Here is a 26,540-nt window from a genome sequence, read left to right on the forward strand (position 1 = left end):
TGTTCAGTCTGGCTCCCCGTTGCTGCTGGGAGGGTTCGGGGATGGAGACAGGACAGGAGGGGAGATGAGGGAGTTGGGAGGGCAGGGAACCAACTTCTACCTTGAGTCTCCCCATTTCCTGCCCTGTGGTCCCCACAACCCCTCTTCCCCAAAGCCCTTCCAGCTCAGTCCTTCTCCTGGGCAGTGCTGTCCTCGGAGATACCCTGGGCGGCCAGTTCAGCCAGCACATTATCCAGGTAATTGGCATCTGGGTAGCCATGGCCAGTGAGATTAGAGCCAAACTCGGTCTTGTGGTGGACCTCGTTCCAGATGACGGTGTCTGACTCGCCCGTCGTGCTGGAGGTACCAATGGCAAAAATGAGGCGGCGATCCCAGGCCACCAGCAGCAGCTTCAGGACCTACGGGACACAAGGCAGAGATCAAAGTGAGACACGGGCTGTTGGCCTGAGACTCTCCGTTGCAGGGGAGGCAGTCCTGCCACGGGCCCCACGCCTTCCTGCAGAGCGAAGCCCTCGGTGAGGGGACCATTTGGGTGTGGAGTCAGGGACCCGCAGGTCAGTCTTGGCTCTGTCACTGCCTGACGGTGTGACCTTGGAAAAGTTACACCACCTCTTGGAGACTTCATTTCCTTATTTAGAAAGCGGAACTGGTACGGTCTGCCTCTAAAAGCTGTGAGTAGTTTAGCAGGTGCTACATGAACAAGACTTGAAGAGTGGTGTGTGGTACGCACTAGTCAACAAACGTTAGCTGCCAACGTCACAGCTGCATTTTAAAAGGACCTAGGAGTGCACTTCTGACCCGAGACCTTCTGAAGCTGTGCCTGCCACCCACCCCCAACTGCAAGTGGCATTAATTGACTCACAGCTAACGTTGTGGAATATTTCTGCAATGGCAAAGCTGAAGTGCTCTGACCCCTTCGAGGCCATTTCATACTTATTTGCTCATCTGGCCCTTGCGACCACATTTGAGTGAGGCCTGGCAGGTGTTATTATTGTCTCTATTTTACAAGGGAGGACCAGAGAGGTGTTAGGGCTTGCAGAGTGTTCTAATTCAGCTAAAATTAAAACTATATATTTCTTTTTTGACCAAGACAAATATCTAACCCCCTGTCCGGCATGGAGAAAATTCCTGACAAAAATGCATTGGGTTCAACACTGAATGGATGTAAACACGGCGCGGGCTGGAGGTGGGGAATAATAAGAGTAGTCATAATAATAATAGCAGACAATAAAATGATGAGCTACCATTCCCTGCTTCAGAGCACCAAGCTTACAGATGTTGCCATTGACATTGGTCCCAGGACCAGCTGTTAAGCAGCAACGTTCTAAAGGAAGGATTCTAAAACAAATGAATTATTGCAGTAATATCCAGGTGAGGAAAAAAACAAAACAAAGTCCTGCCCCTATCATCCTACAAAAAAATTTTTAATCATGTCCACCCTTACCTTTGGTTGACTCAACTATGACCTTACTCCCACAGGCATCAAGAGTTAAGAGAGACCCAGTTCTTTTTACCCTGTGTATTGTTTTGGGAGCAAAACTTGAGTCCCTAACATAGAAGTACATAGCCCGACAGCCTGGCTCTTACTTTTCTCCCTTTCTCGCTGTCTGGAAGGTAACAGTGTCGCGGGAAGCCACGGGCGCTGAAGCTTTTCCCAGGATTTGGGTGCTCTGGCCCCTGAAAGCAAAGAAAAAAAAAAGGGCATTTTTCCACATATTTCTGAGGAGGGGATGCGCGCTGTGACCAATGCAAATAATGAGGACAATAGTAATGGCCGTAGAGTCTAGGCGGAGAACAGACCCCAAAAAGCAGCAGGAGTGGAGCCCTCAGACCCGGGCTTGGCCCCAGGCTGCAGCCTCCCAGCCGTGTTAGCTGAAGCCTTCTCTTGGGGCCTCGGTTTCCCATCCATTAAACAGGACGGATGTGGGATTCTCATCTTTGGCGACTATTAAGAATGTTAAGTGAGCATGGTGCCTGCTTGCTTACTAAGAGCTCAGTAAATGTTTAGCATCACCACCATCGTCTATTCTGACTGTTTTGTTTTACAAAAGAAGACTACAGCCCTCGGAGGCAAATGACTTCCGGAATTAATGGCTTTGCTCAAACTTAAGCCTCGGATTTCTGAGGCACACCCTGGACTTTTTACGTCCAAACTGCTCAGAGGCTCGGAGCTCTGAGCTGTGCAAGCAGAATTATCTGAATGATTCTTGTGGATCTTCTCCCCTGTCCTCATGGCTTTTTGATTTGTTTTCTTGTTTAACAATATGGATTGGGAAATTCATGACTAAAAATATCACAACATTTCAACTGTTGTGCTCAGTCCTGTTAAGCAGGTTCAGGCCCCCGGACAGGAAAGAAACCGAAGCAGAATTTAACCAGAAACCAGGCTTCCCAGTCAGGGTCCAGAATGGGTCCACAGACCCCTTTGAGGAATTCATGAAAAGTAACAGATTTTTCTCTCAGTAACATATTTTTTACCTACACACAAATATTTGTCTATAATTTCTGAGTATCCCCAATGCCTTGGAGTCTGTGAAATCTTTTTTTAAGCCCTCTCTAGATAAAACCAATATAATATTTATAGGGCACGCTTGTCTGGGCACCGAAGATCAGTAAATGTGTCCTGGCTGAAGAAATGAATGAGCAAATGAATGTATGAATGAATGACAAAACTGTAAGAATGCACAGATTTTTCATTTTCTTTATTATATGCAATGATTCCAAAATGATTTTAAAATTCTGGGGTTTAGTGGGTTTTGTTTGTTTGTTTGTTTGTTTGTTTGTTTTTAATAGCATGGTTCAGGATCACCTATGACTGCAAACTGGACGGCACTGTAAGTGCAATGGGGACTCAGAGAGGGGAAAGGTCACTGCCAGCTGACAGAGCAACAGTGACTCCTTGGAGATGCAGGACTGAAGTGTCCTGAATTTCCTATTCGTATGAAATCTCTCCACATGTGCAACACATATCCCTGTGGCCACGGCTGTTTCTAAGCCAGGTTGCTGCCCTGAAGGGCTAGCTCCCACCATGGCGCTGCCTGCCCCTCTGCTGCCTAGGACGCGCCAGGGTGCACCTGGCAGGGCCGCAGATCGGCTGGCGCTGACCCAGCCAGGCTGCATGCTCCTGGCGCATTGTTAAGCGAAGCAGTCACGCAGTCACGACTTGGCCTCAGAGTTCCTACCCCAGGGAACCGTTCCCTGCAGTGAAGGCCGAGCTTAAAGGTCTCAACTCCTCACAGAAGCCCAAGCTTCCACAGGCTGAGAAAGGGCAATAAGATCAGGAGCTGAACGGGAGAGGCCCCCGAATAAATATTTCCTTATGGCCCTTCAACACCCCCACTTCCTCTCCTCTGAGGCTTTTTGGTCTCCTCCTCCTAAAGCCTCTCTTCTCCATTTCTTCCTATTGTTCAAGGCTCTACTAGTAACCACCCTGCACGAGAAAGTCTCCTCCAGGCCTCCCATGAGGCGACCGCGGCCCTCCGCCTGACCTGGACAAAGAAGACACCAACGATGATAGTGACCAGGGACTGAGCACCCTAGTGCTGTGCCCGGTACCACAACTGTGCACACAAAACCCCTCATATTAGCTTCCTGGCTGCACAGATAAGGAAACTGAATCAGGAGGGTCAGGTGGCTGTCCAAAGTCCCCCGCTAGTGAGGATCGGTCAGGAGTTGGAAGCCTCCCACAGCTTTTATCAAAGGTGCACATCCTTTTTTTGGCCCTGGTGATGCATGGTAAGTTTTTCCCTGACTGGTTGGTAAGTCCCCTGAAGAAGTACCTTTACTTTTTATTCAATTTCTTTACAAGCTATCACATCTCCCTGTTTTACTTCTTCCACATGACTTATCACTATTTGGAAATGCCTCATTTACTTCTGTTTATTTTATTATATCCCTCCTCCCACCGGAATGAGGATTTCAGGGGAGCAAGGACTGTGTCTGTTTTGCTCACCAGTGTTTCTCTAGGGCCTAGAACATGCCTGGCCCATAATCCACACTCAAACATTTGTTAAACAAAAGGAAAAATGAAAAAAATAAAAAAATTTAAAAAGCTGAGGAGGCGAGGGAAAGGGTGGACTAATAAATATTTTCTGAAGAAATGAATCCAGTGAGCACCCTAAAGCATTTAGAAAACACTTCCATGTGTGACGAAGGAACACATCTGTATTTACTGCCAGGAAAATTGTTCAATTTGTTTATTTGACCATCTTTCAAAGACTCAAAAGAGGAAAGAAATGCCTGCAAAAATCAGAGCCAAGGAATAGCTATCAAATTACAAATGCTAATACCATTTGACAAAGAAATTCCACTTCTAGAAAATTATTCTATAGACACACTCACATGCATACAAGGTTATTCATTACCGCATTATTTGTTGTAGCAAAAGATTGGACACAATCCATATGCCCATCAAATGGAGACTGTTGAATATGAATTACGGTAGCTTTACACAATGGATTATTGCACAGAGCTAAGAAAGAATGGGGAAGCTCTCTCTATGCGAACATGAAAAGATATACAGACTATATTGTTAATTGAAAAATGCAGAGTGCAGAACAATATGTCTAATATGTCCCACTTTGTGTAAAAATGGGAGGAGTGGATGCTGTCTTTGTTGCAAAGAACCTGGGACGGAGACAAAAGAGAGCAAGAACAATGGTAGAGAGTGGGGGTGAGTCCGACCCCATAGATGGGGGTCAAGAGTGGGAAGGGGACTTTTCAGAACATGTCATTGTTGCAGTCAGCTCACACTGCCGTAACAAAATACCACAAAACTGGGTGGCTTTTAAACAACAGAAGTTCATTTCTCACAGCTCTGGAGGCTGGGAAGTCCAAGATTAAGGTTCTTGGCAGATTCCGTATCTGGTGAGGCTCCACCACATAACTCATTTGGTTTCACAAACTCACAGCTGGAGAAGAATATGCTTCAGGATGAATCGTACCTTGAGTCTCACCCACATCTGGTTTAGGTGATATTTAGTGGAGACTTCGGACTTAGACTGTGAAGTTGATACTGGAATGAGTTAAGACTTTTGGATTTGTTGGGATGGGATAAATGTTTTCAAGAAGGACATGAGATTTGGAAAGGCAGGGGTGGAATGCTATAGACTGAAAGTTTGTGTCCTCCCAAAACTGGTATGTTGAAACCTAATTCCCAGCATAATGGTATTAGGAGGTAGGGGTCTTTGGTAGGTGATTAGGTTAGGAGAGTGAAGCCTTCCCAGTGCCGTGATAAGAGAGACCTTCTCCCCTTCCACCCTCGGAGGACACAGCAAGGAGACAGCCATCTATAAACCAGGAGGAGAGCCCTTACCAGACACCAAATCTGCCAGCACCATGATCTTGGACTTCCCAGCTCTTCCAGAAATAAATTTATGTTGTTTGAAAGTTACGCAGTCTGTGGCATTTTGCCACTGCTTCCTGAATAGACTAAGACAAACATTTACATACACACATTGAAAACAATAACAGTGCAGCGCCGAGGTGGGCTCACCTGAATGCCGGGGGGGATGCTGTAGATGATCCGGATGGTTTTGCAGTCCGGGTGGCCGGGCAGGGAGTGGGGGATGAGGTGGTACTCCATCTTCCCCGGAGGCTGGGTGCCTGTTTTCACCCCATAAATGGTCTTACAGGTGGGACACTGCAAACTGCCATCCTGAGGAGATAAGGCCAGAACAACCAGATTGGGAAATGACCTCAGCAATGACCTCCCCACCCCAACCCCCAAAGGTACCAGAGATAAAGGGCCTAGGGGACAAAAAGTACCCAAATGGGTAACAGACCTTAGTTGCTCCCCTCCCCTGGTGGGCTACCAAGGCCGTTTCTGTTTTCTCCAAAGGAATAGGAGGTAAATTCCACACACAGCCCCATACTCTGTACTCGGGGACTTGTGAGAGAGACCCTGTCCTTGAAGAGGAGATATGGCTTTGCACTGAACCTCAGGGCTCAGTTGGGGGTGTGATGGGGGGACTCTGGTGGCAGTGATGTAAGGGGTCACTGTTCACAGCAGAGCCTGGTGAGGTGTCTCCTGGAGGCGAGGGACAAGAGCCCACACAGTAAATTCTATTCCCAGGCTCACATGGAGAAAGGGAATGAGAGGAGGGAAGACGTGAGTGGGCCGTGAGCAACGTGTGTGAAAGACGCTGTCACACAGCTGGGGCCAAAGCTCGGCAGGACACCCGCCATCTCATCAGGAAGGAAGGCAGGGATCCTCTGTGGAGCTATTTAGGGACATTTCAGTTCACGCTCTGCTCATTTAAAGGCATCGCTTGTATTCAGGGCAATTACTCCACGTGATCAAGGAAAGGGAAGCCACGGCTTAGGGTCAGGAAGCCAGGTCCCACTCTCTGCTCTGGCCTTAACGTGCTTCATAACCTTGGGTGACTCACTCCACTTCTCTCTGGGCCCTTTTCTCTCCTCTTTTGTGTAAAGAAAATGAAAAAAAAAAAAAAAACAAACAACAACCATACTTCAAAGTATTAGAGTCAAAGAGAATAAAAGGTAGTGCCTAAAGAAACATTTTAAAAGCTCCATGGAAATAAATGCAAAGAGGTACTAGATTATTCTTGAATACAGTCATCAAAAAAGGGAATGAGTATGTTAACAAACCCCTTTAAACCCAAAACAACCTCTGGAAATGCAAAGTCCCAATGAAACCTTTTACTTTAGGGTCAGGAAGGAGAGCACAGGGTCCACGTATGCATCATCCATCAATGATTGAACATGCACTTTCCTGAGACACTGAGAAACATCCCCAGTGCTTCGGGAAATCCAATCATAGGGATGCGTAAAGATGAAGGGAAAAATTATAGCCATGATTAATACAAAGGAGATATCAATTTAAGTTACAATAGTAATTAACACCCTATAAAGTAGGTATTGTTTTATCTCCATCTTCCAGATAGAAAATGAAATCTCGGAGTTGAAAATCTTGCCTGAGGTCATTCGGCTACTAAGCCTGGGTTCAATTTTGGGTCAGCTTCCTCTCTTGCCTCTACTCTTTCCCACAACAAGGGAACCACACAGCAGCCCCCCCGAAAGCCAGACATTTATTTGGGATGAGTAAGAGGTCGGAGGAGATCAGGGAAATCTCACACTCTGAAGCAATCCAAGCTGGGCCTGGAGAAATGTGTAGGTTCAAATTCATGGAGATAGGAGAGGGAGGTTATTCAAGGTACAGGGAAGAATATTAGAAAAACCAACCCAACTTAGAAAAAGCTGGGACATTGTAAGGAGAGAGTTTTCATTCAAGGACATTCCCAGAGTCCCAGAAACCAGCTCTAACCCGGGAATACCACACTGCGGTCAGTAATGGACAAGAAGAGCATCTCAGCTTCCCCCTCCAGCAGGGGGATCTGAAGGGATTACCAGGTACGCCTTGGCAACAGTCCCAAATGCCTTTGTAGGGGCAATCAGGGGTGTTTTGAAAATATCCAGAGAAAATGAATTATAACAGGAAGAAGGATAGATGACTGGGAAACCCATCTCTGTCAGTGTGAATGAACGCTCACCATGTGCCCAGTGCTGTGATGAGCACTTCCTTCTCCCTCACGGATGTGGGCCCACTTCACCCAGCAAAGGGCCATGACAATGGACCTCTCCTCTCAAAAACCTCAGGGACAGAAGTCTATACCTCTCAGACCACCATGCCTCATGTAGCGATTGGGGGAGGTGGGGGCGGCGTTGGGTAGCAGAGCCCAAAGGAAAGGTAAAGACAGGTTTCTCCGCATTATAATTTTGTGGAGGACGGGCCCTGCTGAGAACAGCCAGGATTACCACTCCTGCTTCCCCAGGATGCCTTTCAGGCCCCAGATCCCCCAGGTGCAACTCCAACAGGGCCTTCCGGCTCTTGCTCCTCCAGGGCCCAGGGCGGGCGGTGGCGGCAGCCCCATGTGCTGGCACTCACCTTGTTGCCGTTGTTGTACATGGCAACCAGGCAGTAGATGTGGTAGATGTGGCCGCACCTGGACAGCTTTCCCACCAGGTCAGGCTTGACCGTTGGCTGCGGGCCCTTGTAGCCTGAGGGGGCTGTGAGGCGCTCCATACAGATGGTGCAGTCCTGGGGGTGGCAGGGGACAAAGCAGAGAGGCTGTCAAGCCTCCCCCAGCCTGGGCGGCTGCAGCATCCCCACGCCGGTTCCCAAACCGTCAGAAGACGTCAGGCAAGCTGTCGCTGCACCTCTTCTAGGAAGCCCACAAACTAGGGTAGCCGTGCCTTCGGGAATCTAAATATAGTTGTGTCTTGCTTCACGCAACAGGAAAATTCCTGAAATAACTCCTGGTGTCAGTGTATGTTAACTTGGGTTGGTCAACAAAATTACAGTCTCCTTGAGGGCTGTGACGATGCAGCATCCTTCCTGGGTGTCCTTCAATGGCTTGTGGAGGAAACAAATGCTTCCTGACAGCCCCATGGATGAGCTTTATTTCAGCTGACTTTTTAAAAGAATTATACTTGTAGTACACCAGAGGGACTGCTATTTAAATAAATCTATGACAGGATGTCCCAACCTTGGCGCTCCTGGCATTAGGGGCTGGATAATTCTTTGCCGCAGTGGCTGTCCTGGGCATTGGAGGGTGTTTAACAGCATCCCTGGCCCCCACCTGCTAGATACCAGTAGCCTCTCCTCTCCCTCTCAATTGTGCAAAACTGCCTCTGGCTGAGAACCACTGATCTTCATTCAGCCCATTTTAAAGTCAGTTCCCACTGCTTATCATTCTGTTTTTCTTAAATTCAGACTGTCATGTTACGGTAGTTTAGAATCAATCCCCTCTTTGCTGTACCGGGAGGTGAGAGAGTTTAAGCTGCACCTCAGGACCACCAACCTTGGAGCCCAGGTGAGCATCCTTTCCGACCAGCTCTGTACCTGTCAGGACTTAGAAAGTGGCTCTTGCCCCATCAGCAAAGCTGGTGGGTGGTGGGGAAGGAGAGCCCGACCTTGTGCCCCCTGCACTCACCTCGTCTGGCGGGTGCCGCACTTTCTGCAGATACTTCTTCAGCACTTCCTCTGGGGTTTTACCTGTGGGGACAGGGTGATCAGAGTGCCACCGAGACTGAGACAAGGGATCAAACTGCCGCGCCAAGCTGGGAATGGCAGAGAGGAGCGTTATCAGCCAGGCTAAAAGCGAGAAAGGGGAGGAATCCATTCTGCAATGGGGTTTAAGAATTTAGAAGGGACTCAGGGGGTAGGAGAGGCAGAGAGGTGGCCTGAGGAGGTGGGAGGTGGTTCCGCCTGCCTTTACCTCCTGCATCACCTCCCTGACAGCCCCCTGGCTATTCGCAACAAAGACACTTGTTAAGGAGAAAGACTGAGTGGGTTTCTCTTCCACATAATCAAAGAGCCTGAGCCTGCCCAAACAATGCGATAAGATAGCAGAAATAAAAGCACTCTGTACACTGTTACAAGATAAAAAAAATAAAAAAATAAAAAGTTAAGTAGGCTTATCGTATTTATTTTACAACGTGCCAAGTACTGTCTCGATCTGAAATGTGGCGTCAAACTGATATTATTTTCATGGGAAGCCAGGAAGTCACGGCCACAGCTCCAGGAAGGTCTTCCCTGGTTGTCAGCGGTGTGCTCACTGCCTCCAGCTGTGGCCCCTCAGCAAGGAAAGGCTGATGCGAAGCATCCTGACAGGTGGGATGATTCTGGAATCTTCTGGGGGACTGGACCGCTTAGAGGCAGCCCAGCCTACAGGCAGGGAAATGAGACCGTGTGGCCTCCCAAGGAGGCCTAGAAGGAAAGAAGGGTCAGTGCCTTCGTGGGCGGCCCTTGTAACTTCCCTAAGCTCCTGTTTCTCACTTATAAGAGGAGGAAGAGCAGTAGCACCAAACCAGAGTAGTTTTGATAATTAAATGAGCTAATGGACATACAGCCCTTTTAGTGCATTGCCAGCTCAAGATCCCATATGGGCTATTAATAATAACAGGAAGAGTGGGAAAGTGAAAATCCTGCCATTTCCTATCAGATAATGAGCAAGGCAATTGAGTTCATTTAAGCAGAGAAATTCTAATAGACTGGAAAAGTAGGACAAGGGTTTGAGGAAGTGGACCAGGCAACAGCCCAAAGCTGGATGCCGGCCCTTCCTTCCCACTGTCCTGCTTCTTTTACAAGAATTAAACTTCCATTAACAGCCGTCGTATTATCTTATTATCTGCCAGGCCCTGGGCTAAGAGCAATGTACCTACGATCAAACGGAAACTTCAAACCACGTTTGCAAGGTGGGGGCTTAAGGGTGACAATCAGAGCATTTGGCCACCAATACCAGGGACCAGAAAGACCAGCCACAGGGTTGAGGCAGGGTCCTTTGGTACCAGGGCAGGTGCAGGTACTGACCCCTTAGCTGTGGGGTGGTGGGCAGGAAGGAAGGAGCTCCTGAAGAGGGTTCAAGTGGCCAGAGTGCCTGGAGGCTCGAGTGGGACACAAAACCGTGGCTGCTTCCCAGCTGTCACGCGTGCATTCCAGGGCATGCCTGCTGGACACTGGTTGTGACTGTTTTTACCCCAAGGTTAAGGTGAGGAAACAGAGGTCCTCTGAGGTCATGACTTGCAAGTGACGAAGCTGGGATTTGAATCCAGTCTGTTTTGCTTCCAAAGCCACGGTGCCCTTTCTCTCTAACAGACTTTATCTGTGTCACACTTCACATTCTTCTGTGTTTCTGTAACTCTGCCCTGCATTGTTTTATTTCTTAAGGTTTCTCCATCTGACCCGTACACAGTCTAGTTTGGTATCATCATCAGAACAGGTATGAGCTCGGCCTGCGTAGCCCAGGCAGAAATTAAGGCACAGAGTTGGGGAGCCATGGGGGTGACCCTCAGTGGTGGAGGCAGAGCCGGGGCCGGGAGCCAAGGCTGGGACTGCCAGTCCCCCATCAGATAAGGAGGCTGATACCTTTCCTGGCTTGCTTTTTGGTGGTCTTGCGGCTTGTGTTGGAAACCCCTGGGATGGATTTTATTTCACTCTTGCTGACGGGGGGTGGGTGGAGGACCAGCTTTGGTGGCCTGGTGAGACACACAGGCAGCCCTGCTGCACTCATGAGGATCCCCGTGATACCTGGAAGGGCAGAGCATGAGTCAGGAAGGACTGGGGAGTCAGCTCCCCTACACCCCCTCAACTCCTCCCTCCCCGTAACCTCCTCTCCTCGTCTCCCCAGAGTTCTCATAACTCACGGATTCTCTGCTTACCCTCTACTTTTCCCAGAAACTGATTCATTCGTTCGTCTTCAACATCACGCTTTGCTTTTAGCAATCAAATCTTCCCAAGCTCCTCCAGCTCCTCAGACCCAACTCATGAAATTCCCGTTTGTTTATCTGAATTCTCTCTCTTTTACAAATGCTCACTACCTATTTCATTGCTTTCATTTTTCTACCTTCAGGGAGACTAGTCCAGGGTCTCTCTTACCTGCCAGGGCAGGATTGACAGGACTGGACCCATTTAGGTTCTTCACTGGGACAGTGGGGACCCTGTGGAAGGAGAGAGCAGAACGCATTATGGTTTTGACAAGTGGGACAAAATGAGCCAGTGTTGGGACCCCCAAATTTTGTTCACTGAAGCATTCCCTTTTCTTACAAAAAATAATCACCCCTACTAAAGATGCAGCAAGTGTTAAGCACCCCAGCGGGAGGCGAGAACTTCAAAACTAAGTCAGACCATGTTGCTCCTGCAATCAGAACCTCAAAACTGAGATGACTCCTCAGTTCGCTCAAAGTCCACAGCCCTGCACGTTCTGCCCATCCTCCCCAATCCTCCCCAGTCCTCCCATCTCTGTTCTTCCTTCTCTCACTCGCTTCTAGCTGCTCCCCTACATGGCAGGCACGTCCTGCCTCGGAGCCTTTGCATATGCTGTTCCCTCTGCCTGAAATGCTCTTCCACCAGATATATGCATGGCTACCTCCTATGTCTCCTTCACTCTTGGGTCACATCTTACCTTCCCAGGGAGGCTCCTAAGGCCATTGTATTTACTACTGCTACCCACTCATCCATTCTACCCTGAGAACCCCCAACCCTCTTACATAGCTGTATTTTTCTCCCTATAGAACTTACGGTCTTTTAAAATAAGTTGTTGTTTACTATCTCCCCTTCCAGAAGCTGAGCTCTACGAGGGCAAATTTCTTTGTTCACTTTGTTCAGAAGCCTGACACTAGTAGGCATTCAATGGCTATTTGCTGAAGGAATGAAAATATAAAAAAACACATTCAAACCTGGGTGGACGTCACAGTCACCTCAGAGGTTTTAAGAGAGCTAGAGCCTGAGGCTTGGTTCAGGGCCCAAGAACTTGCATTTCTGTGCTGCTTCTGCGGAGAGGACGCAGATGCAGCCAATCCACAGTCCAACATTTGGAAACCATTGCTCTAACAGCTGTCACTTCTCCTTTTCCCTGAGAAACACAAATACCAGGCAAAGCCTCCTCCTCTCTCTGTCCCTCTCCCCACAGCTCAAGCCAAGCTGGAGAGGAGACAGCGCAGCTGCTTGGGAAAGATGAGGCCTCCCACGGCGCCAACTCCTGGAAGAGTAGGGGACGTGTGGGGCTGGGTCTTGCGCCACCTTCCCGCCACCCCTTATGACTCAGGCTTCCACAGCTGGGCTTAGAGGGCGACGTGGGCTTGGAGAGGCCGATGGAGTGGGTCACAGAGGACTCCAGGAGCCAGGCAGCCTGAGAAGCTGGCAGCTCTGCCACGTGGTTAGGGTGGTGCTGGGAAAACGGGAGGAGGGAGAAAGAGCGTGCTGGTGTGTTTACTCATTTCATTTATTATTTATCTGTCCATTCATATTGAGCCAGGGACACGGCCATGAACAAGTCAGCCCATGAGCCTTCATCCAAGTATAACGGTTAACGTGCACAGGCAGAGCCCACCTCCTACCAGACGCATTCTCGCTGCCCACAATACATACATCATCCAATCCTTCCAGCCACCTATTCGAGAGGTGTTATTATTATGAACCTTATTTTAACAGGCAGCGAAGCTGAGACACAGAGAGGTTTAGCAAACCTGATAAAGATCACACAGCTACGGATCAGAATGCAGGAAATCCCACTCTAAAGCCCTGCTTTAGCCTCTCACAACGCCGTGCTCTTATGCCTATGTTCTCCCGTCACCCCACGCTGCAGAGGGAGCATGACGCCCGGAGAGGGAGGGAACAAACCCACGCCCAAGAGGCAGCGGGGCTGGCATGGACCTCAAAGCTGAGCCGTGGGCCTGCCTGTCCCCCGCATGCCCAGGGGCGATTCCCCTGCTAGGCTGAGTCTCCCATGTCACCTGCCTTCCCAGGGACCATGGCATGTGCACCAAGCCTGTGAGAAGGATGTGGAAATAACAGATGTGGAAGTGTTTGTGTCTCAGCAGGCCACCAAAGGCCACTTTTCCTCGGAAACTGTCCTCAGGATAAATCAAACTCAGATGAGGGGGAGGGGAATTCAAAACAAGGAAAGTAGGCCAAAAAAAGAGGCACAGACTAGAGTCTGGACCCTGTGACCTGCCCCATGGGGCCAGCCATCGTATGCTAGATGGGGAGTCAGGAAATCCTGCCAGTAATACCTCACAAGGTCTGCTAACTTTTCTGAGCCTCAATTTCCTTATCCGTAAACCTGTGAGGGTCTGGGGTCAGAAGATGCCAGGGAGACTTCTCGACAATTTCCCACCCCAGTACCTAAGAACTAGGAGGCAGCCCGAGTCCTGGGTTCTCTACCCACACCTGCGTTGCCTCCTTCCCTGGGCTCCGTCTGGAGAGTCTGGGAGGGGTCTGGTCTCCTGTGCCTGGCTCCTGCTCCCCACCAGGGGGCAGTGCCACCCAGACACCCCCCCTCCCGCACCTGCCTGACCCCCTCATCACTCCAAGGCCCCCACTCCCGCTGATAAATAGCTGTGATCTGGTTGACAAAAGCTACCTTTGTTCCCACAAACTGGACTGGCAGGTTTCCACACCCAATCTGCTTAACCAGGAAATATTCCAACCGGCAGAGCACACCCCCCAGGCAGCCCAAGAACTCTGGAGACGGGGCAAAGTCTGAAGAGAGGGAGGGTCTGCACTTGGGGCCCGGGACTCTTGTAATAGTGTGGGAGAAGTGAGTGTCCCTGCTATGCCAGGAAAGGGACAGCATGGCAGAAGGACTTGTCACCAGGTTCTGGGTGGCACTGGGGCTTAGGGAGGAAGGGGATATTTATTTATGAAATACAGAAGGGTATAGAGGAAGGAGCCCCTCCCCCCAAGGGGCCAGGAAGTCCGCCTTCCAGGCCAGCTGTGCAGTGGCATGTGCCTTTGGGACGGCCACACAGCCTCTCGGCTCTTGTCAACCACATCTGAGTAAACAGGGCCCCCTACATCTCTGTCCTGTGGGGCCCCTGTAAGGACAAAGGATCTTGAGAAAATACTTTGTAAATAGCCAAGCCCTATGCAAATTGGGGTGATTATTTACATTTTTGTTTCCCAACCGTAAGGAGAAGTTGGGCTTGATACAGTCTTCTCCTGCTGTAATATTGCAATTTTCTCAGATTCTTGAGGATATCAAGTGTAAAGTGTCGAGTCCTGTGCTAGACAGTGCTTAGGATTGTTGAGTTAGCAATAACTGGTCACCTCTCCCCCACCGATACCAGATAAAATGAGAACCAGGAGACCGACTGGCCCAAGGAGTCCACACCAGTCACCCCCTGTTGGGGCCCCAGCTCCATAAGCCTGAGTCCTCCTTCTAGAAGCCAGCAGCCCAATGGCAGGCGTGCTTCCACATCCTCCAGGCAACTGGGCGCAGCCAAAGCTGTCCGCTTAATCACTTGCTGGCCAACCAGGAGGCCCCTCTGCGGCCCTCATTCTCTTGCGCTGATCCCAGGATGGAGGGCGCAAGTTTTCATTTCTGTCCCTAAAATATAAAACCAAGAAAAGAGGAAAGCAAGCAAAGTGACAGAGGAGGGCAGTATAAGGCAGAAACCATGCTGAGAAGCAGTGTTTTCCTTGGAGTCTTGAGCCAACCCAGGAATCCTCAGGCAGAACAATGGTCTTGTCTCTCCAGCAACCAAGGCCTCACTGGAGATAGAGAAGCCTCCATCCTGGAGGAGAGGGCCAGAGGGGCGACTCTTGCCCTCCCCTGTACAGTCCCTCTCTCTCTTCTCTTTAGAAGCCCCCTGTTTGTGTCTCTGAATAATTCACGGGGTCTTTTGTTCCCCCCAAACCCTTCTCTCCATCCCACCTCTCCCACCCTCCCTGGTCTTCCTTTATCCGTGGGAAAGTTGCTCGAAGAGGTCATGGGCAGCGAGGGGAGGGGGACACTGGGTGACAGAAGGCCGATGGCAATACCAGACAAAGAGAATAAACACGCTAATTAAATGGCCAAGAAAGCCTGGAGCAGAAGATGGGAGCGGGGGTGAGAGAGGTGGGAAGAGGTGAAAAGAAGAGGGCTGGAAGACAGGGAGGGGCCTCCCCTGTCAGGAAAACAGAGCGGAGAAAAATCAACTTGTTTCTATAGCCCTTTTGAAACTGCACTGGCCAGCCCTCCAGCCTATTCTCTTGCTCCAATTCTACTGGCTGGCAGAGGGAATAAAGCAGAGATAAAGAGCTGCCGACGCCCTCATTGGGATTTAAAGCGATCTGGGGTTCCTTTCACTCAGCGATGGCATGGGGTCACTTGGCACTTGTCAAGGGCGCCAGAAATGAGGTAAGGCTGCTCAGCTTTGACTTCACTTCAACCACTACGTAGCGCATATTCATAAGTACCTGTGACTAAGAAAAATAAATAGCAATAGCAGCTCATTCTGACGGAACTCTTACTATGTATAAAGCATTGTGCTAAACCTACACACCAAATATATCATTTAATCATCCTGACAACCCTCTGAGGAAGGTGCTATCATTATTCCCACTTTACAGATGAGCAAACTGAAGACAGATGATGCAAAACATGCCCCCAGTTATACAGCAAGGACCTTGGGTCCAGTCTAGACAGTCAGGTTCTGGAGGCAGGGTTCTTATCCACACCAGTAATCGTGCTGAACTGTGCCAGAGGCCGCCAGGATGCTACTGTGTGAGTCTACAGAGACTGAGCGGAGGCACTGTTGAGGTACACAGTCCTTCTCCCAAATACTTCTGTCCACTCAGAGAAGCAGAGTTGCTATGAAAATCCCATGCATTTGACCAGCACCTAACCAAGTGCAAATTGCTTTTGCATAAAATGAGGAGCTGGGCCTAAGCAAAAAAAAAAAAAAAAAAAAAGGCAGTGGACTAGGAGACTAAAACCAGGTTCCAACCCCCACCCTGTAACACACAAGCTATGTGGCTCTCCTTAGAGAGTTACTTGGGAGCTAAGTGCCATGCCTGACACTTGCATCATAGGACAAGGGTATGGGATAATGCCGGGGGCGGGGGCACCTGGTAAACTGTGAAGGCGTGAACTCGCTCCGTGGAGGTTTTTGTGATGACTCCCTGGGGTAGACAGGGCAAGCATGATGATCCTCATTACACACACGAGGAAACCGTACCTTGCAAAGATTCTGCGGCGTGCCTAAATGGCAGAGGCAGGAGTAGAGGCCGGGCCTCTCAGGCTATGGTGTACCCTCCTTCTCCTCTCTTCCCAGCACCTAATCTCTATGTGCAGAGCCCACCTCTGGGCAGCCTGAATTTTACACTCATGAGTCCAACCTAACTCTAAACCATCCCTGCTGCCCGGGCTGCTGGCTTGCAGGCAGGGCCGGGCGCCTCTGTGGAAAGGGAAGCTTGGGTGGCCATGAGAGGGCAATCTCATGAGAAGCCAGGGGCTGGCAGGCAAAGGCTGCAGGCACCGCCTGGACCTGGGCCTCTCCCATTTTATGACCGAGCGGACCAAGAAGAACACACAAAGTGATACTCACAGAACATACATCATGTCGTTACAGGAGTAACTGAGGCAGTGCAGGGAATGTGCCCAGCACACAGTGAGTGCTCACTAATCTGGGTTGTTAATCCGATCTGAAGGTACCCCTCCAGGTGCCAGAGAGACCAGAGAAAAGGAACAAACTCTTATTTGGCACCTACTGTATGCCAGGCACTGTGGTGTATGCTGGACAGGGAGGGACGCGCAGAGTCAGAAAGAGTCTGGCTCGGACATCAGACTTCCTAAAGCGTGACTCCTTGTCTGTGCTGGTGACCAGCTCTGCGGCCTTGAGCCAGTGAACTTGCAGTTTCTTCATGTGTAAAATGGGATCAGGGAACCTTCACAGAGTTGCTGTGATGGATTACACGAGGAGATAGCGCCCCTAAACTGGAACGCGGCCGCAGCACAATTCGTGTTGCTGCCGTTCCTAAGGATGCGGCATCTCCTTTAGCGCTCACTGCAACCCTGCCCCGAGCATGACCGTCCTGACGGCCAGCATTTCCGGAGGAGGAAGTTAGGGCTCTGATGTTAGGGACTGCCCCCACTCAGGGCCAGTAAGAGGCAAAGGCTCAAAGAGAATCCGGAGCTCGACCCCCAAGGCCGAAGCCTCCTCATCCACCACACCAAGCTGCCTTCCACCGGCAGCCGGGGGATAGGACAAAACACAGGGAGCATAAGTCCCGGCGGCCCCTCCTCCATTTCTGACCTGATGATCAGCCACATGCTATGCCTGGTGAGTAAAGGCTCAGAGGCAGCCATGCAAGGACCTACCCAGAGGCGATCAGCACCCGGGACTGGGCGATGGCCAGCCGCTGCAGGTTGGTCCGATTCAAGGTCGCCAGGGCCACCCTTCCCGTCTTGCCATTGGCACCTGGGGGGCTGGCGGGAGACCCCGCAGCGGCCCCTGCCGGCGAGCTGGAGGCCTGTCGCTGGATCGGCTGCGGAGGGGCGGTCTTCACGGGGCCCCGAACGGTGCCCGTGCTGTCCAGTGGCTTGGCCCCAGGTCCCGGTGGTGGGGGCAGCTTGACCGCCGCGGAGGGGGGCATGTTCTTGCGGGCCGCTGGGGGCTGCATGGGCCCGGCGCTTCCGCTCACCACGGCCGCCTTGACGCTCATCACCAGGACGCACTGCGGGCAGGAGCAGGGCGGGCCAGGGGGCGAGGCGGCCGACCCCGGGCTAGACGGCCAGGACTGGGCCTTAGGCAAGGTGCCAGTGACCATGGGGTAGACGAGATCCAGACGCCGGCGGACGCGGCGCTGGCGCTGGGTCTGCCGGTTGATCTGGCCCATGGTGCTGAAGTCAATCACGTAGCTAAAGCCGATGGACGTGAGGTCGATCCAGGGGTGCTGCTTCTCATAGGCATGCTGGATGGTGATGCCCACTTCCATGTCGTAGGGCGTCCAAGAACCATTGTCGTTCTCCCACTCCCACACCACGCCCTTCCCGGGGGCCGAGGACGGGTCGTAGTAGTTCCGGCGAACTGGGCGGAGGGTCCCTGCCACAGGGGGACAGAGGGGAGGGTCAGGGTCAGCAAAGGACGAAACTGAATTGTGCTTCATTAACAGGTAAACGTTAAGTGCATCTTATTGAGTGCCCGGCGCTAGGCTGCCTATTGAGGGATCAGCTTTGAATGAGACTCATTCCTGCCTTCTAGGAGTCTGCATGACACCAGGGTGAACACAGATGAGTGACGAGGAAAGAGATGTGGCAGGCAGTGCCCGCTGCCAGGAGGAGCACCCCCTGGCTTGGAGTGGGGGCACCTTGGTCTGCAGTCAAGTTCTTTCTCTAACCAGCAAATATAGACCCTTCAGCCTCCTTGTCTCGGCTCAGGAACAGGATAATTCCTTTGCTGAGTTTTTGTGAAAATTAATTGTGAGTCATTAACTCAACGAATATGCATGTTTACACCAGTTCCTAGATTTCTCTCCCCTTGACGCACAGTGGGTATTCATAAATATTATATCCCTTCTTCCCTATCCTTCTAAATGTCCCTGCCTCTAGGGCTATGAAGGAAAAAAACAAAAACAAAAACAAAAAAAACCACACACAGGGCCGCGGAAACCAGAGGGCAGAGGAAGACTCTGCCCCCATCCAGGAAGGCTGCCCAGCAACAGTGGCCACTGAGCTCGCCTGTTCCTGTGAGAAGAGAAAGGAAGGCCAGGTGGAGAGCCCCCTCTTAAACTTCCCAGCATTGTCTTGCATCGACGACAATATTAATGGCCATAAGAATAATTTTCTATTTATTGAATGTCTTTTTTTCAAGGAGCTCAAACCCTCCTAAAGAGATCTTCTTAATTGTTACAGTCTTGCTGTGGGCGGCGGCGGGCGGGGGGGGGTCCAGACCGGGGTCATCGCAGGGGACCATACAGCGGGACTGAGCCTGCAGAGCCAGAAGGGAATGCTAAGCCTGTACCTGTTGCCTCTTTCTCCCCTACCCGCCCCAAACCTGAATTCAGACCCAGCCAGGGCTCGTTTCATGGGTATCATCATCAAGACCGTAGACTCCCAGCCCAGGGCAGGGTGGGAAGCTGGGGAGGGCCCAGGGTGGGCAGAAATGCCAAATCTGTCATCCTGAGCTCTATCCATCACAGTGGTGGGAAAAGGCTCCCCTCCTCCGGCCTCTGACCCAGCCCTCCTCCAACCCAGAGGCAGATACCAGGACTGGGGACAGAATCCCATTCAAGGGGGGAAGAAAAGGAACAATGGCTATTCAGGCCTTTTCCAGGGTCATAACCTGCCCCCCCCCACCCCATCTCCAAGCCCCTTAATGACCCAAAACATCAACATTCAGAGGCAGGAGGGAGAGACAGAACAATCCCCTATTCAGCAGCAGGATCTCTGCTGGGGGACATGGGGGTGGCTAGCAGGACAGGAGGAAGGGGGGAGGCAATAGTCCCCTGGTTTGCTTCTACTTCCTTCCTATGCAGCCAGCTTGCCGGGGAACAAAGAGCACAGACTCTGTGTCCAGCGGCAGAGGCCCCACCCCTTCCAGCTGCGTGAGGAAGCCCCAGTTTCCTCATCAGTTTGGGACCCAGGGAAGCTACTTCAAAGAGTGCATTTGAGGATGATATGAAGGAATGACTATAAAGCACTGAAATAACACCTGTCACACGGCAATAGCTCAATAAAAGTTGGTGATGATTATTGTAATTTATTTTCTATTATATGACTAAGCAGGATGGAGGAGTTGTGGGGAAAGTTTAGTTCAAGGGATGGTGTATGTTGGGCGAGGAGTAGGAGGAGGAAGAGAATGCGTATGTATAACTCCTGTTGGTACAACCTTTGTTACTTAGAAAGCACCTTCACCTATCCCAGAACATATGATCTTCGTAGCAATCCTATGAAACATCTTTAAGAGATGAGAAAAATTACATTTAGTGAGCTTAGAAGATAATATTTTATATTCTCTCCAGGGTAGCAGGGACAATGTATTGTGTTTGGCCAATTTTCACAGATGTGCGTAAAAGGCAGTTTTTTTGTTTGTTTGGTTTTGGCTTTTTTAGCAGCAGTGTTAACAATCCCAGAGACGTCCAAGAACTGCCCCAGAACGCCCGGACTGTGCCCTGGCTCTCACACACCTTTCCAGGTTTATCTCCGTCTGGTCTTTTATTGTCTCCACTCCTGACACATAGACACCCTTTTTATCCTCATGAGTCCCCTCACAGTGCCCGGACCTCTGCCACTACTACCCATCAGGTCTCTTCCACTGAAACGCTCTCCTTTGCCTTTTTGTATTGATCAAAATCCTCCTGATCATTCAGGCCCTATGCCATTTGTCATCCATTTCTTGAAAGGTTTTCCCAGCCCTGGCTGCGCCCTCAGGAAGTGTGCGGTGCACCAGCGTCTCGGCTCCTTTCGCGCCGGTGCCTTACTTGGAGGCACAGATGCCACCGTGTAGGTCTTTGCTCCCTCGTGCCTTCTGCAGTGTCTGGCAGCAGTGAGCGCTCCACAGCGTGCTGTGATTCATTGACAGCTTCTGGCTACTTTGGCATTTCATCGTTTATCTTACATCGCTGAGTGCTCACTAGCTGCTGTGAGGAATGCCAAGACCTAGGCACGCCCCAAGTAGCTTGCCGTCTAAAACCGGACAGGTGTGTGAATAACTGTGTATGAGGCAGAATAGCCACAGGAAGGGAGCCAGCCAAATGCATGTGGGCAGAAAATCTGACCACATTCTCACTGGGCTTAAATCCTTTCCGTGACGCCCCGAGTTCAGGACTGAGATCCCCTCCACCCACCAACCTCACACTAAGACACTGCCCACATTTCTGTCCCCGCCCACCAGCCTCCTTCGGTCTCTGCCCTCTGCCGTGCATGTCTGGGCCTTTTCGCAATGCCGGTGCCTCCCCCAGACGCTCTGGCAACCCTCGCTGCCCATCCTTCAGCTTCCTCTGGGCTGCCCTGACCAAGTCAAGGTTCCATTCCTGTTTTTCTTATAGCATCTATATTGATGGGCAATTACACATTTATTGTGTGATTAATTTGATGAATGTCTCCCTCCGCTGGACTCCCAACCCCACAAGAGTGGGCCTCCAGGTGCTTGCTCAGGACTGTATCCCCTATGCCTGGAATGTCTGAGGGAGCTCAATTAATATCAATTAAACATTAAATAAGGTAAGGATGGTTTGGAGAACACTTCAAGAAAGGGATGACAAATAGCACAAGATCTGAATGATAAGGTGATTTCAATAGGCAGAAATGGCAAAGGAAGGCATTTCAGTAGAAGAGACTTTGGAAATAGTCTGTGGGGGGTCCGAGAACTCTGAGAGAATTAATGAGGGTAAAAGGGACATCTCTTTGTCCGGTGTAGAGGAAAAGATAAGGCATGGAGGAAGATGAACCTGGAAAAATATGTGAGAGCCAGGGTGTAGAGGGTCTGGTTGGCCCGGCTGAGATGGGTTTTATTTGGAGGCCCTGCGGGGGCAGTGATGTTTGTGACAAGACCAGAGCCGCTCTGTTAACTGGTTCTAAGGGAGAGCTCATGAGGGTGTTGGCAGTGAAAATGAAAGGGGGGGGGGGGGGGGACTGGCAGAGGGGCCCTACAGAGAGGAAAGGGCAGGACTTGACCACAAGGAGTGAATGCTTTCCAAGGAAGGGTGCAGGATCGCCTGCCTCAGAATCTCCTGGGGTATAGTGCCCTCCAGCCCTGGGGGTCAGCGTGTCCAGGGGCCTGGCCTGGGAATCTGCATGTGAAAAAGCACCCTGCATTCTCATGGTGCCGGGCACCCTCATAAGGCTCTCAGTGACAGAATGTGTCGGGGAATCCTGAGGTCGGATCACGGGCGAGTGGTCAAAAATGGCGGCGCCAGCAACAGAGAGAGGGGCGTGGAGAGGAAGAGCTGGGTGTGGAAGGAGGAAATGTTGAATTCAGTTCAGGTTAATTACAGGCAGAAAGCAGACCTCAGAAGCAAAGTTGTGGGAAAGGAGAGATGGTAGGATTTAATTCTCAGATTATTTTCGGAGTCCATTCCATCCGGGATGGGCTAGTCCTGGACCTTTCTATAATCAGAAGCATGAACTAGATGATGTGAGGAAATCCACTTGGTCCTAAGGTGTAGGGACTGAAGGAAAAGGCCTCTAATGGGATAGTGAGAAAGGACATTTCCAGACTATGGAGGAAGAAAGAGAATCAGTTTTTCTTGGCAACTCAGACACCTGCACCCAAAGTACCCAAAATATTTCAGCTTCTGGGAAATGGGAGACAATGCTTTCTAAGAATGGCCTGGGGTTTCTAGGGCATTTCACCACATCTATGCAACACTAGGTTGAACATCTGCTGTGCCCAAGCAATCCCAACATCCCTTACCCTTGCTAGAATGTTCCACGGGGGCAGAAACATAGGTGTTTGTTATTGTGGTGCCCCATGTGCCTGGAACAGTGGCTGCATGGAGCAGGTCCTCCATACTTGTTCACCACTTACAGGAGTAGAGCCTGGGGCACCTCAGCTTTGCTATTGACTAGCTGTAAACACATTTGAACAACTCAATCTCTCACAACTTACTTCCTTTCCTATAACATGGGAACAATAAGTCTTTCATAAGATGGCTGGGAGAATTAAACCAGATAATGTGAGCAATGTGCTTGGGGCATCCTCTAATACTGTAACTGTCATGTGGTCACCATGACCTCTGCCTCCTCCGTTCCTGTGCTCACAGAGGGTGGAGGGATGGTGGCCGGGGGAGTGGGAGTGGCTAAAATCAACTTCTGTCAAACCCTTTACTCTCTCTCCACCCGACTCTCTCACCACCTGAAAAAAGACACAAAAGAGGCCCCAGTTGCACAGAAAACTCTGAGCTGGAAAGATCCCTCCCTCACACCACACTGCTTCTAAGTACATTCCGCACTGGTGGTGGTGGCCAAACCCATTCACATGCTGATCTGCAGGATGGGAAGAAAGGAGCCAGAGGAACCTAAAGCCTGTTCTTTGTTTTGCAAAGAGGACAATGAGGCCTGAGCAGTTAAGGGACTTGCTCAAGGTCACCTTGTAAGCCAGTGGATCTGGGATGGGAGCCTGAGTCACGTCTCCCCCTCCCAGTGGGGGTCTTCCCCCATCCTGCTGCCTGGGTGCATCAGAAGACACGGGGGAAAGTGAGGTTATAGTGCAGAGCTCCGGCCACTGTCCTACAGCAGGAGAGGGCCAGCCCAGGCAAAGCAATGGCTGTAGGTGGAGAGGACCCAACCACAGCTTTTGGAGGCAGCCAAGCCCCAGTTGCCTCTATCTCGCCCCATCTCTTCCTTTCTTCCAGGTTCTCTAACCCCACAGGCTTAGGGGAGACCAGCTTAGAAGGCACGTATGCTCAGACTGGGAGGCTGTCTGGGAAAGAAGGGTCCAGGGCAAACGAAGCCGGCGAGGGTGTCTGCAACCTCCGAGCCATCTCCCTGGAGACGGGCTGGATGGAGTAGGAACCCAGGAGAGCTGAGAGTCTGAGGACTCCCATGGTGGCAGGGCAGGCTACTTCTGGAAAAAAAGCACAACAAAACCCAACAGCAACAAAGCTCCCATGGCAGGAAATGTCCCCACATAGAAAGACCAAAGGAAAAAGAGAGGAATCGCCTCTACACAGGGGACTTCCAGCTCTCCTTTGTTTATGGGGATGTTTCTGGTTCCCAGCTTCAAACTATGGCTTAGGGGGGACGGTGGGTAATTTAATTAAACATTGCCAGGGCTTGGCCAAGGTTGCCTGGGAGACAGTGGTTTAAAGTTCCTACCCTGTCACGGCCTCATCAACGAGCTATATAGAGAGGGACTTGTGTCTGTTGGTGGAGAATGGAGGGAGGGGGTTCCAAGTCCCGAAACCCAGGGATCCTATTCTACTTTGACAAGCTCCCCGACAAACCCAGCATTCCTGGGATTCAGCCCAGTGCCTCCAGAACCCTGTGCAGGGCTGAGACAGACAAGAACGTGAATCGCACCCTGAGGCATGCTTTGAAATGATCCAGGGCCAGCTCTCTGCCTAAAATCTGCAGAATCCTAGCTGCTCTTCCCTGAGCACAGGCTGGCCATTGCCTGCCGCCTAGGCCTGGGCTGAAGGGACCACCCGGTGGTGGTCAGCCTGTCCTCAGGGAAGAGCGCTCAGACCTGGGAGAGGTTAGCTTCTGTCCTTCAACCCAGTTTCCTCCAGAACTTCACTTCAACAGAAAGGGCGCTTCAGGCCATGACCTTTCCTAGGGACCCTGTCTCTAAACACTGATTAAGCTGTCTCCTTTCCCAACTGTGGGACAAGGGCTGGGACCTTTAGGTCACCAGGGTGGGTCTCCTTACGCTGCAGAGATTTAGTATCAAGTAGAAAAGCCTCACACTTGCCTGTTTATGTTGCACAGGACTGGAATTCCCTGTTAGGTGTCTTAACTGCTGGTCTTCCTGGTCCCACCTCCATGGCTCAGCTGCCCCCTCTCCAGACACCTGTGCCCGGCCAGTCTGACATCTCTGCCCCCAACTCCCCCCCCCCCATCACCTCTACAGTGGACCTCTATCCAAATAGCACAATTCCATTCTCTCCCTTCCCCTCAGCCACACTTAACCCTCTTTTCTCAATCTCCCATATACTTTTCATTCCTTCTTCCTCTCAGCCCCCTGGGCTCCAACTCCCTCCCTTTCCCACCAGGGGTTAAGTACTCCCCCACCCTCATGATAACGCTTCTGGAAGCCTTTCCCTAGAAAACTTTGCTCACTCCACCAGTGTCTGCAAAGTCGTTGGCAAAAGATTGTTGGGAGTCATGACTAAAGATACCCTTTTCCCATGACAATCCTAATTAGCACACAGGATGTGGGGGCTTTCCAAGGGGGCTGAGATGCCCCGCTCCCGCAGCTGTTCTCCCGCCTGCTGGGGCGCTCCCCGTCGTCCTCGCTAGTCTCTCCAACCCCCCCCCCCCCCCCAACACCTGCCTCTCCAGGCTCCTCTTCACACTCTTGGGAAAGCTCAGCCAGAATTCCTGAAACAACCTCCACCCCCATGAGGAGACTACGGGAGACAGACTTGTCCCAAGTCATCAGCTAAGCCTGGGACACACGGGGCCGAGCAAAGGGATGCACAGCCCCGCTCTGCCCCTCTCGCCTTCGACCCGACGCCTCCCTTTCTTGCCCTGACGTGGGAAGGCTGGCCAGCTGGGAAGTGGGACTGTGGGGGCCACAGTGGCAACTTGCTTCTCAGGAGAAGACAGGAGTGCAGTGGTCGGGGAGTCCAGAGCGTCCCTCCGAGGCGACAGTTTCGGGAGGAAGCTCGGGGGCAGTTTCTGCTTAGGAATCCGCCGCCTCCTCCGCGGACAAAGGGAGCGGAGCGGCTTCCCTGCCAGGCATTCCGGAGCCGGGTCCCTCCCCCTCTCCTCTCCATCTGCTCTGGCCTGTTGCTTCAGCACTTGGAGTACGCCAGCAGCCGCCCTCGCCAACGCCACAGCGTCCAGGGAGGGGGCTTCATGCCCCGGAATCCCCCAACTCCAGTCTGCCCTCCCAGGCAGCCCGGCCTTTACCATTCGAGTCTACCGCTAGAGCCTCCGGGGAATCCCTGCCCTGCGCCCAGTCCCCACACCCAGCACCCCGCTGTGGGAAGGCGCCCCACCCAGGAGGGGCAGAAGCAGGAGTGAGGGTGATTATCAAGCGGCTGGCCCAAGGGTGCCTGGGGCAAAACAGGGTCAGCCGGTGTGTGAGCGAGGGGAGCAGGAAGCCTTTGCTCGGGGCTGGGGTTGCTGGTTGGGAGGGGGCTGCCCCAGAATCTCCTTAGGGGAGGACCTGGGCCCACCAAGTGCTTAAAAGGGGGCATAAAAGAGGAGTTGTCAGGGGCTAGAGTGCCGCTGGGTTTGCATAACAAGAACACCGACACTCACTATACGAGCGTTTATAAAGAGGGTCATGGGGAGGAAGCGCCCTCTCCACGACCACCTCTGGGTGACACCACAGCAAGGAGGTTCGGACTGGGTGGGCCCCGGTGGGCTCGCGCGGCGGAAGATCTCCGGGCAGGGAGGGGAGGCGCGCGCGGGCGGGGCAGGGGCGGTCGGCTCACCCGTGTCCTGGCGGAACTGGTTCATGGACTGCAGGTCTATGATGTAGGGCGCGAGCCGGCTGTCCACCTGGCCCAGCACGACGCTGCCCCCGGCGCGGGGGCCGGCGCGGACCACCGCCTCGATGTGGTGGCTCACGGCCGGGCTGTAGGGACGCCAGCGGCCGTGCTCGTTCAGCCATTCCCAGACCACCACCGCCGAGGCCAGGAGCAT

At 51.7% G+C, this 26,540-nt stretch overlaps 1 protein-coding gene across 1 annotated transcript; it reads right to left on the reverse strand.

The window, feature by feature from the left end:
- DTX4 (deltex E3 ubiquitin ligase 4) lies at nt 1-26,540 on the reverse strand. The gene is made up of 9 exons (XM_054563745.1): nt 26,330-26,540; nt 17,604-18,327; nt 11,399-11,460; nt 10,889-11,050; nt 8,955-9,016; nt 7,907-8,059; nt 5,495-5,656; nt 1,588-1,677; nt 1-398 (listed from the first exon to the last, which is right to left on the reverse strand). Exons 1-9 carry the CDS (start codon nt 26,538-26,540, stop codon nt 165-167), a joined length of 1,860 nt encoding a protein of 619 aa, XP_054419720.1. The 3' UTR covers nt 1-164.

Source organism: Pteronotus mesoamericanus, unplaced genomic scaffold, assembly GCF_021234165.1.
Source record: "Pteronotus mesoamericanus isolate MK-2021 breed Mesoamerican mustached bat unplaced genomic scaffold, CSHL_Meso_final scaffold_83, whole genome shotgun sequence".
In the NCBI taxonomy this organism is placed as follows: Eukaryota; Metazoa; Chordata; class Mammalia; order Chiroptera; family Mormoopidae; genus Pteronotus; species Pteronotus mesoamericanus.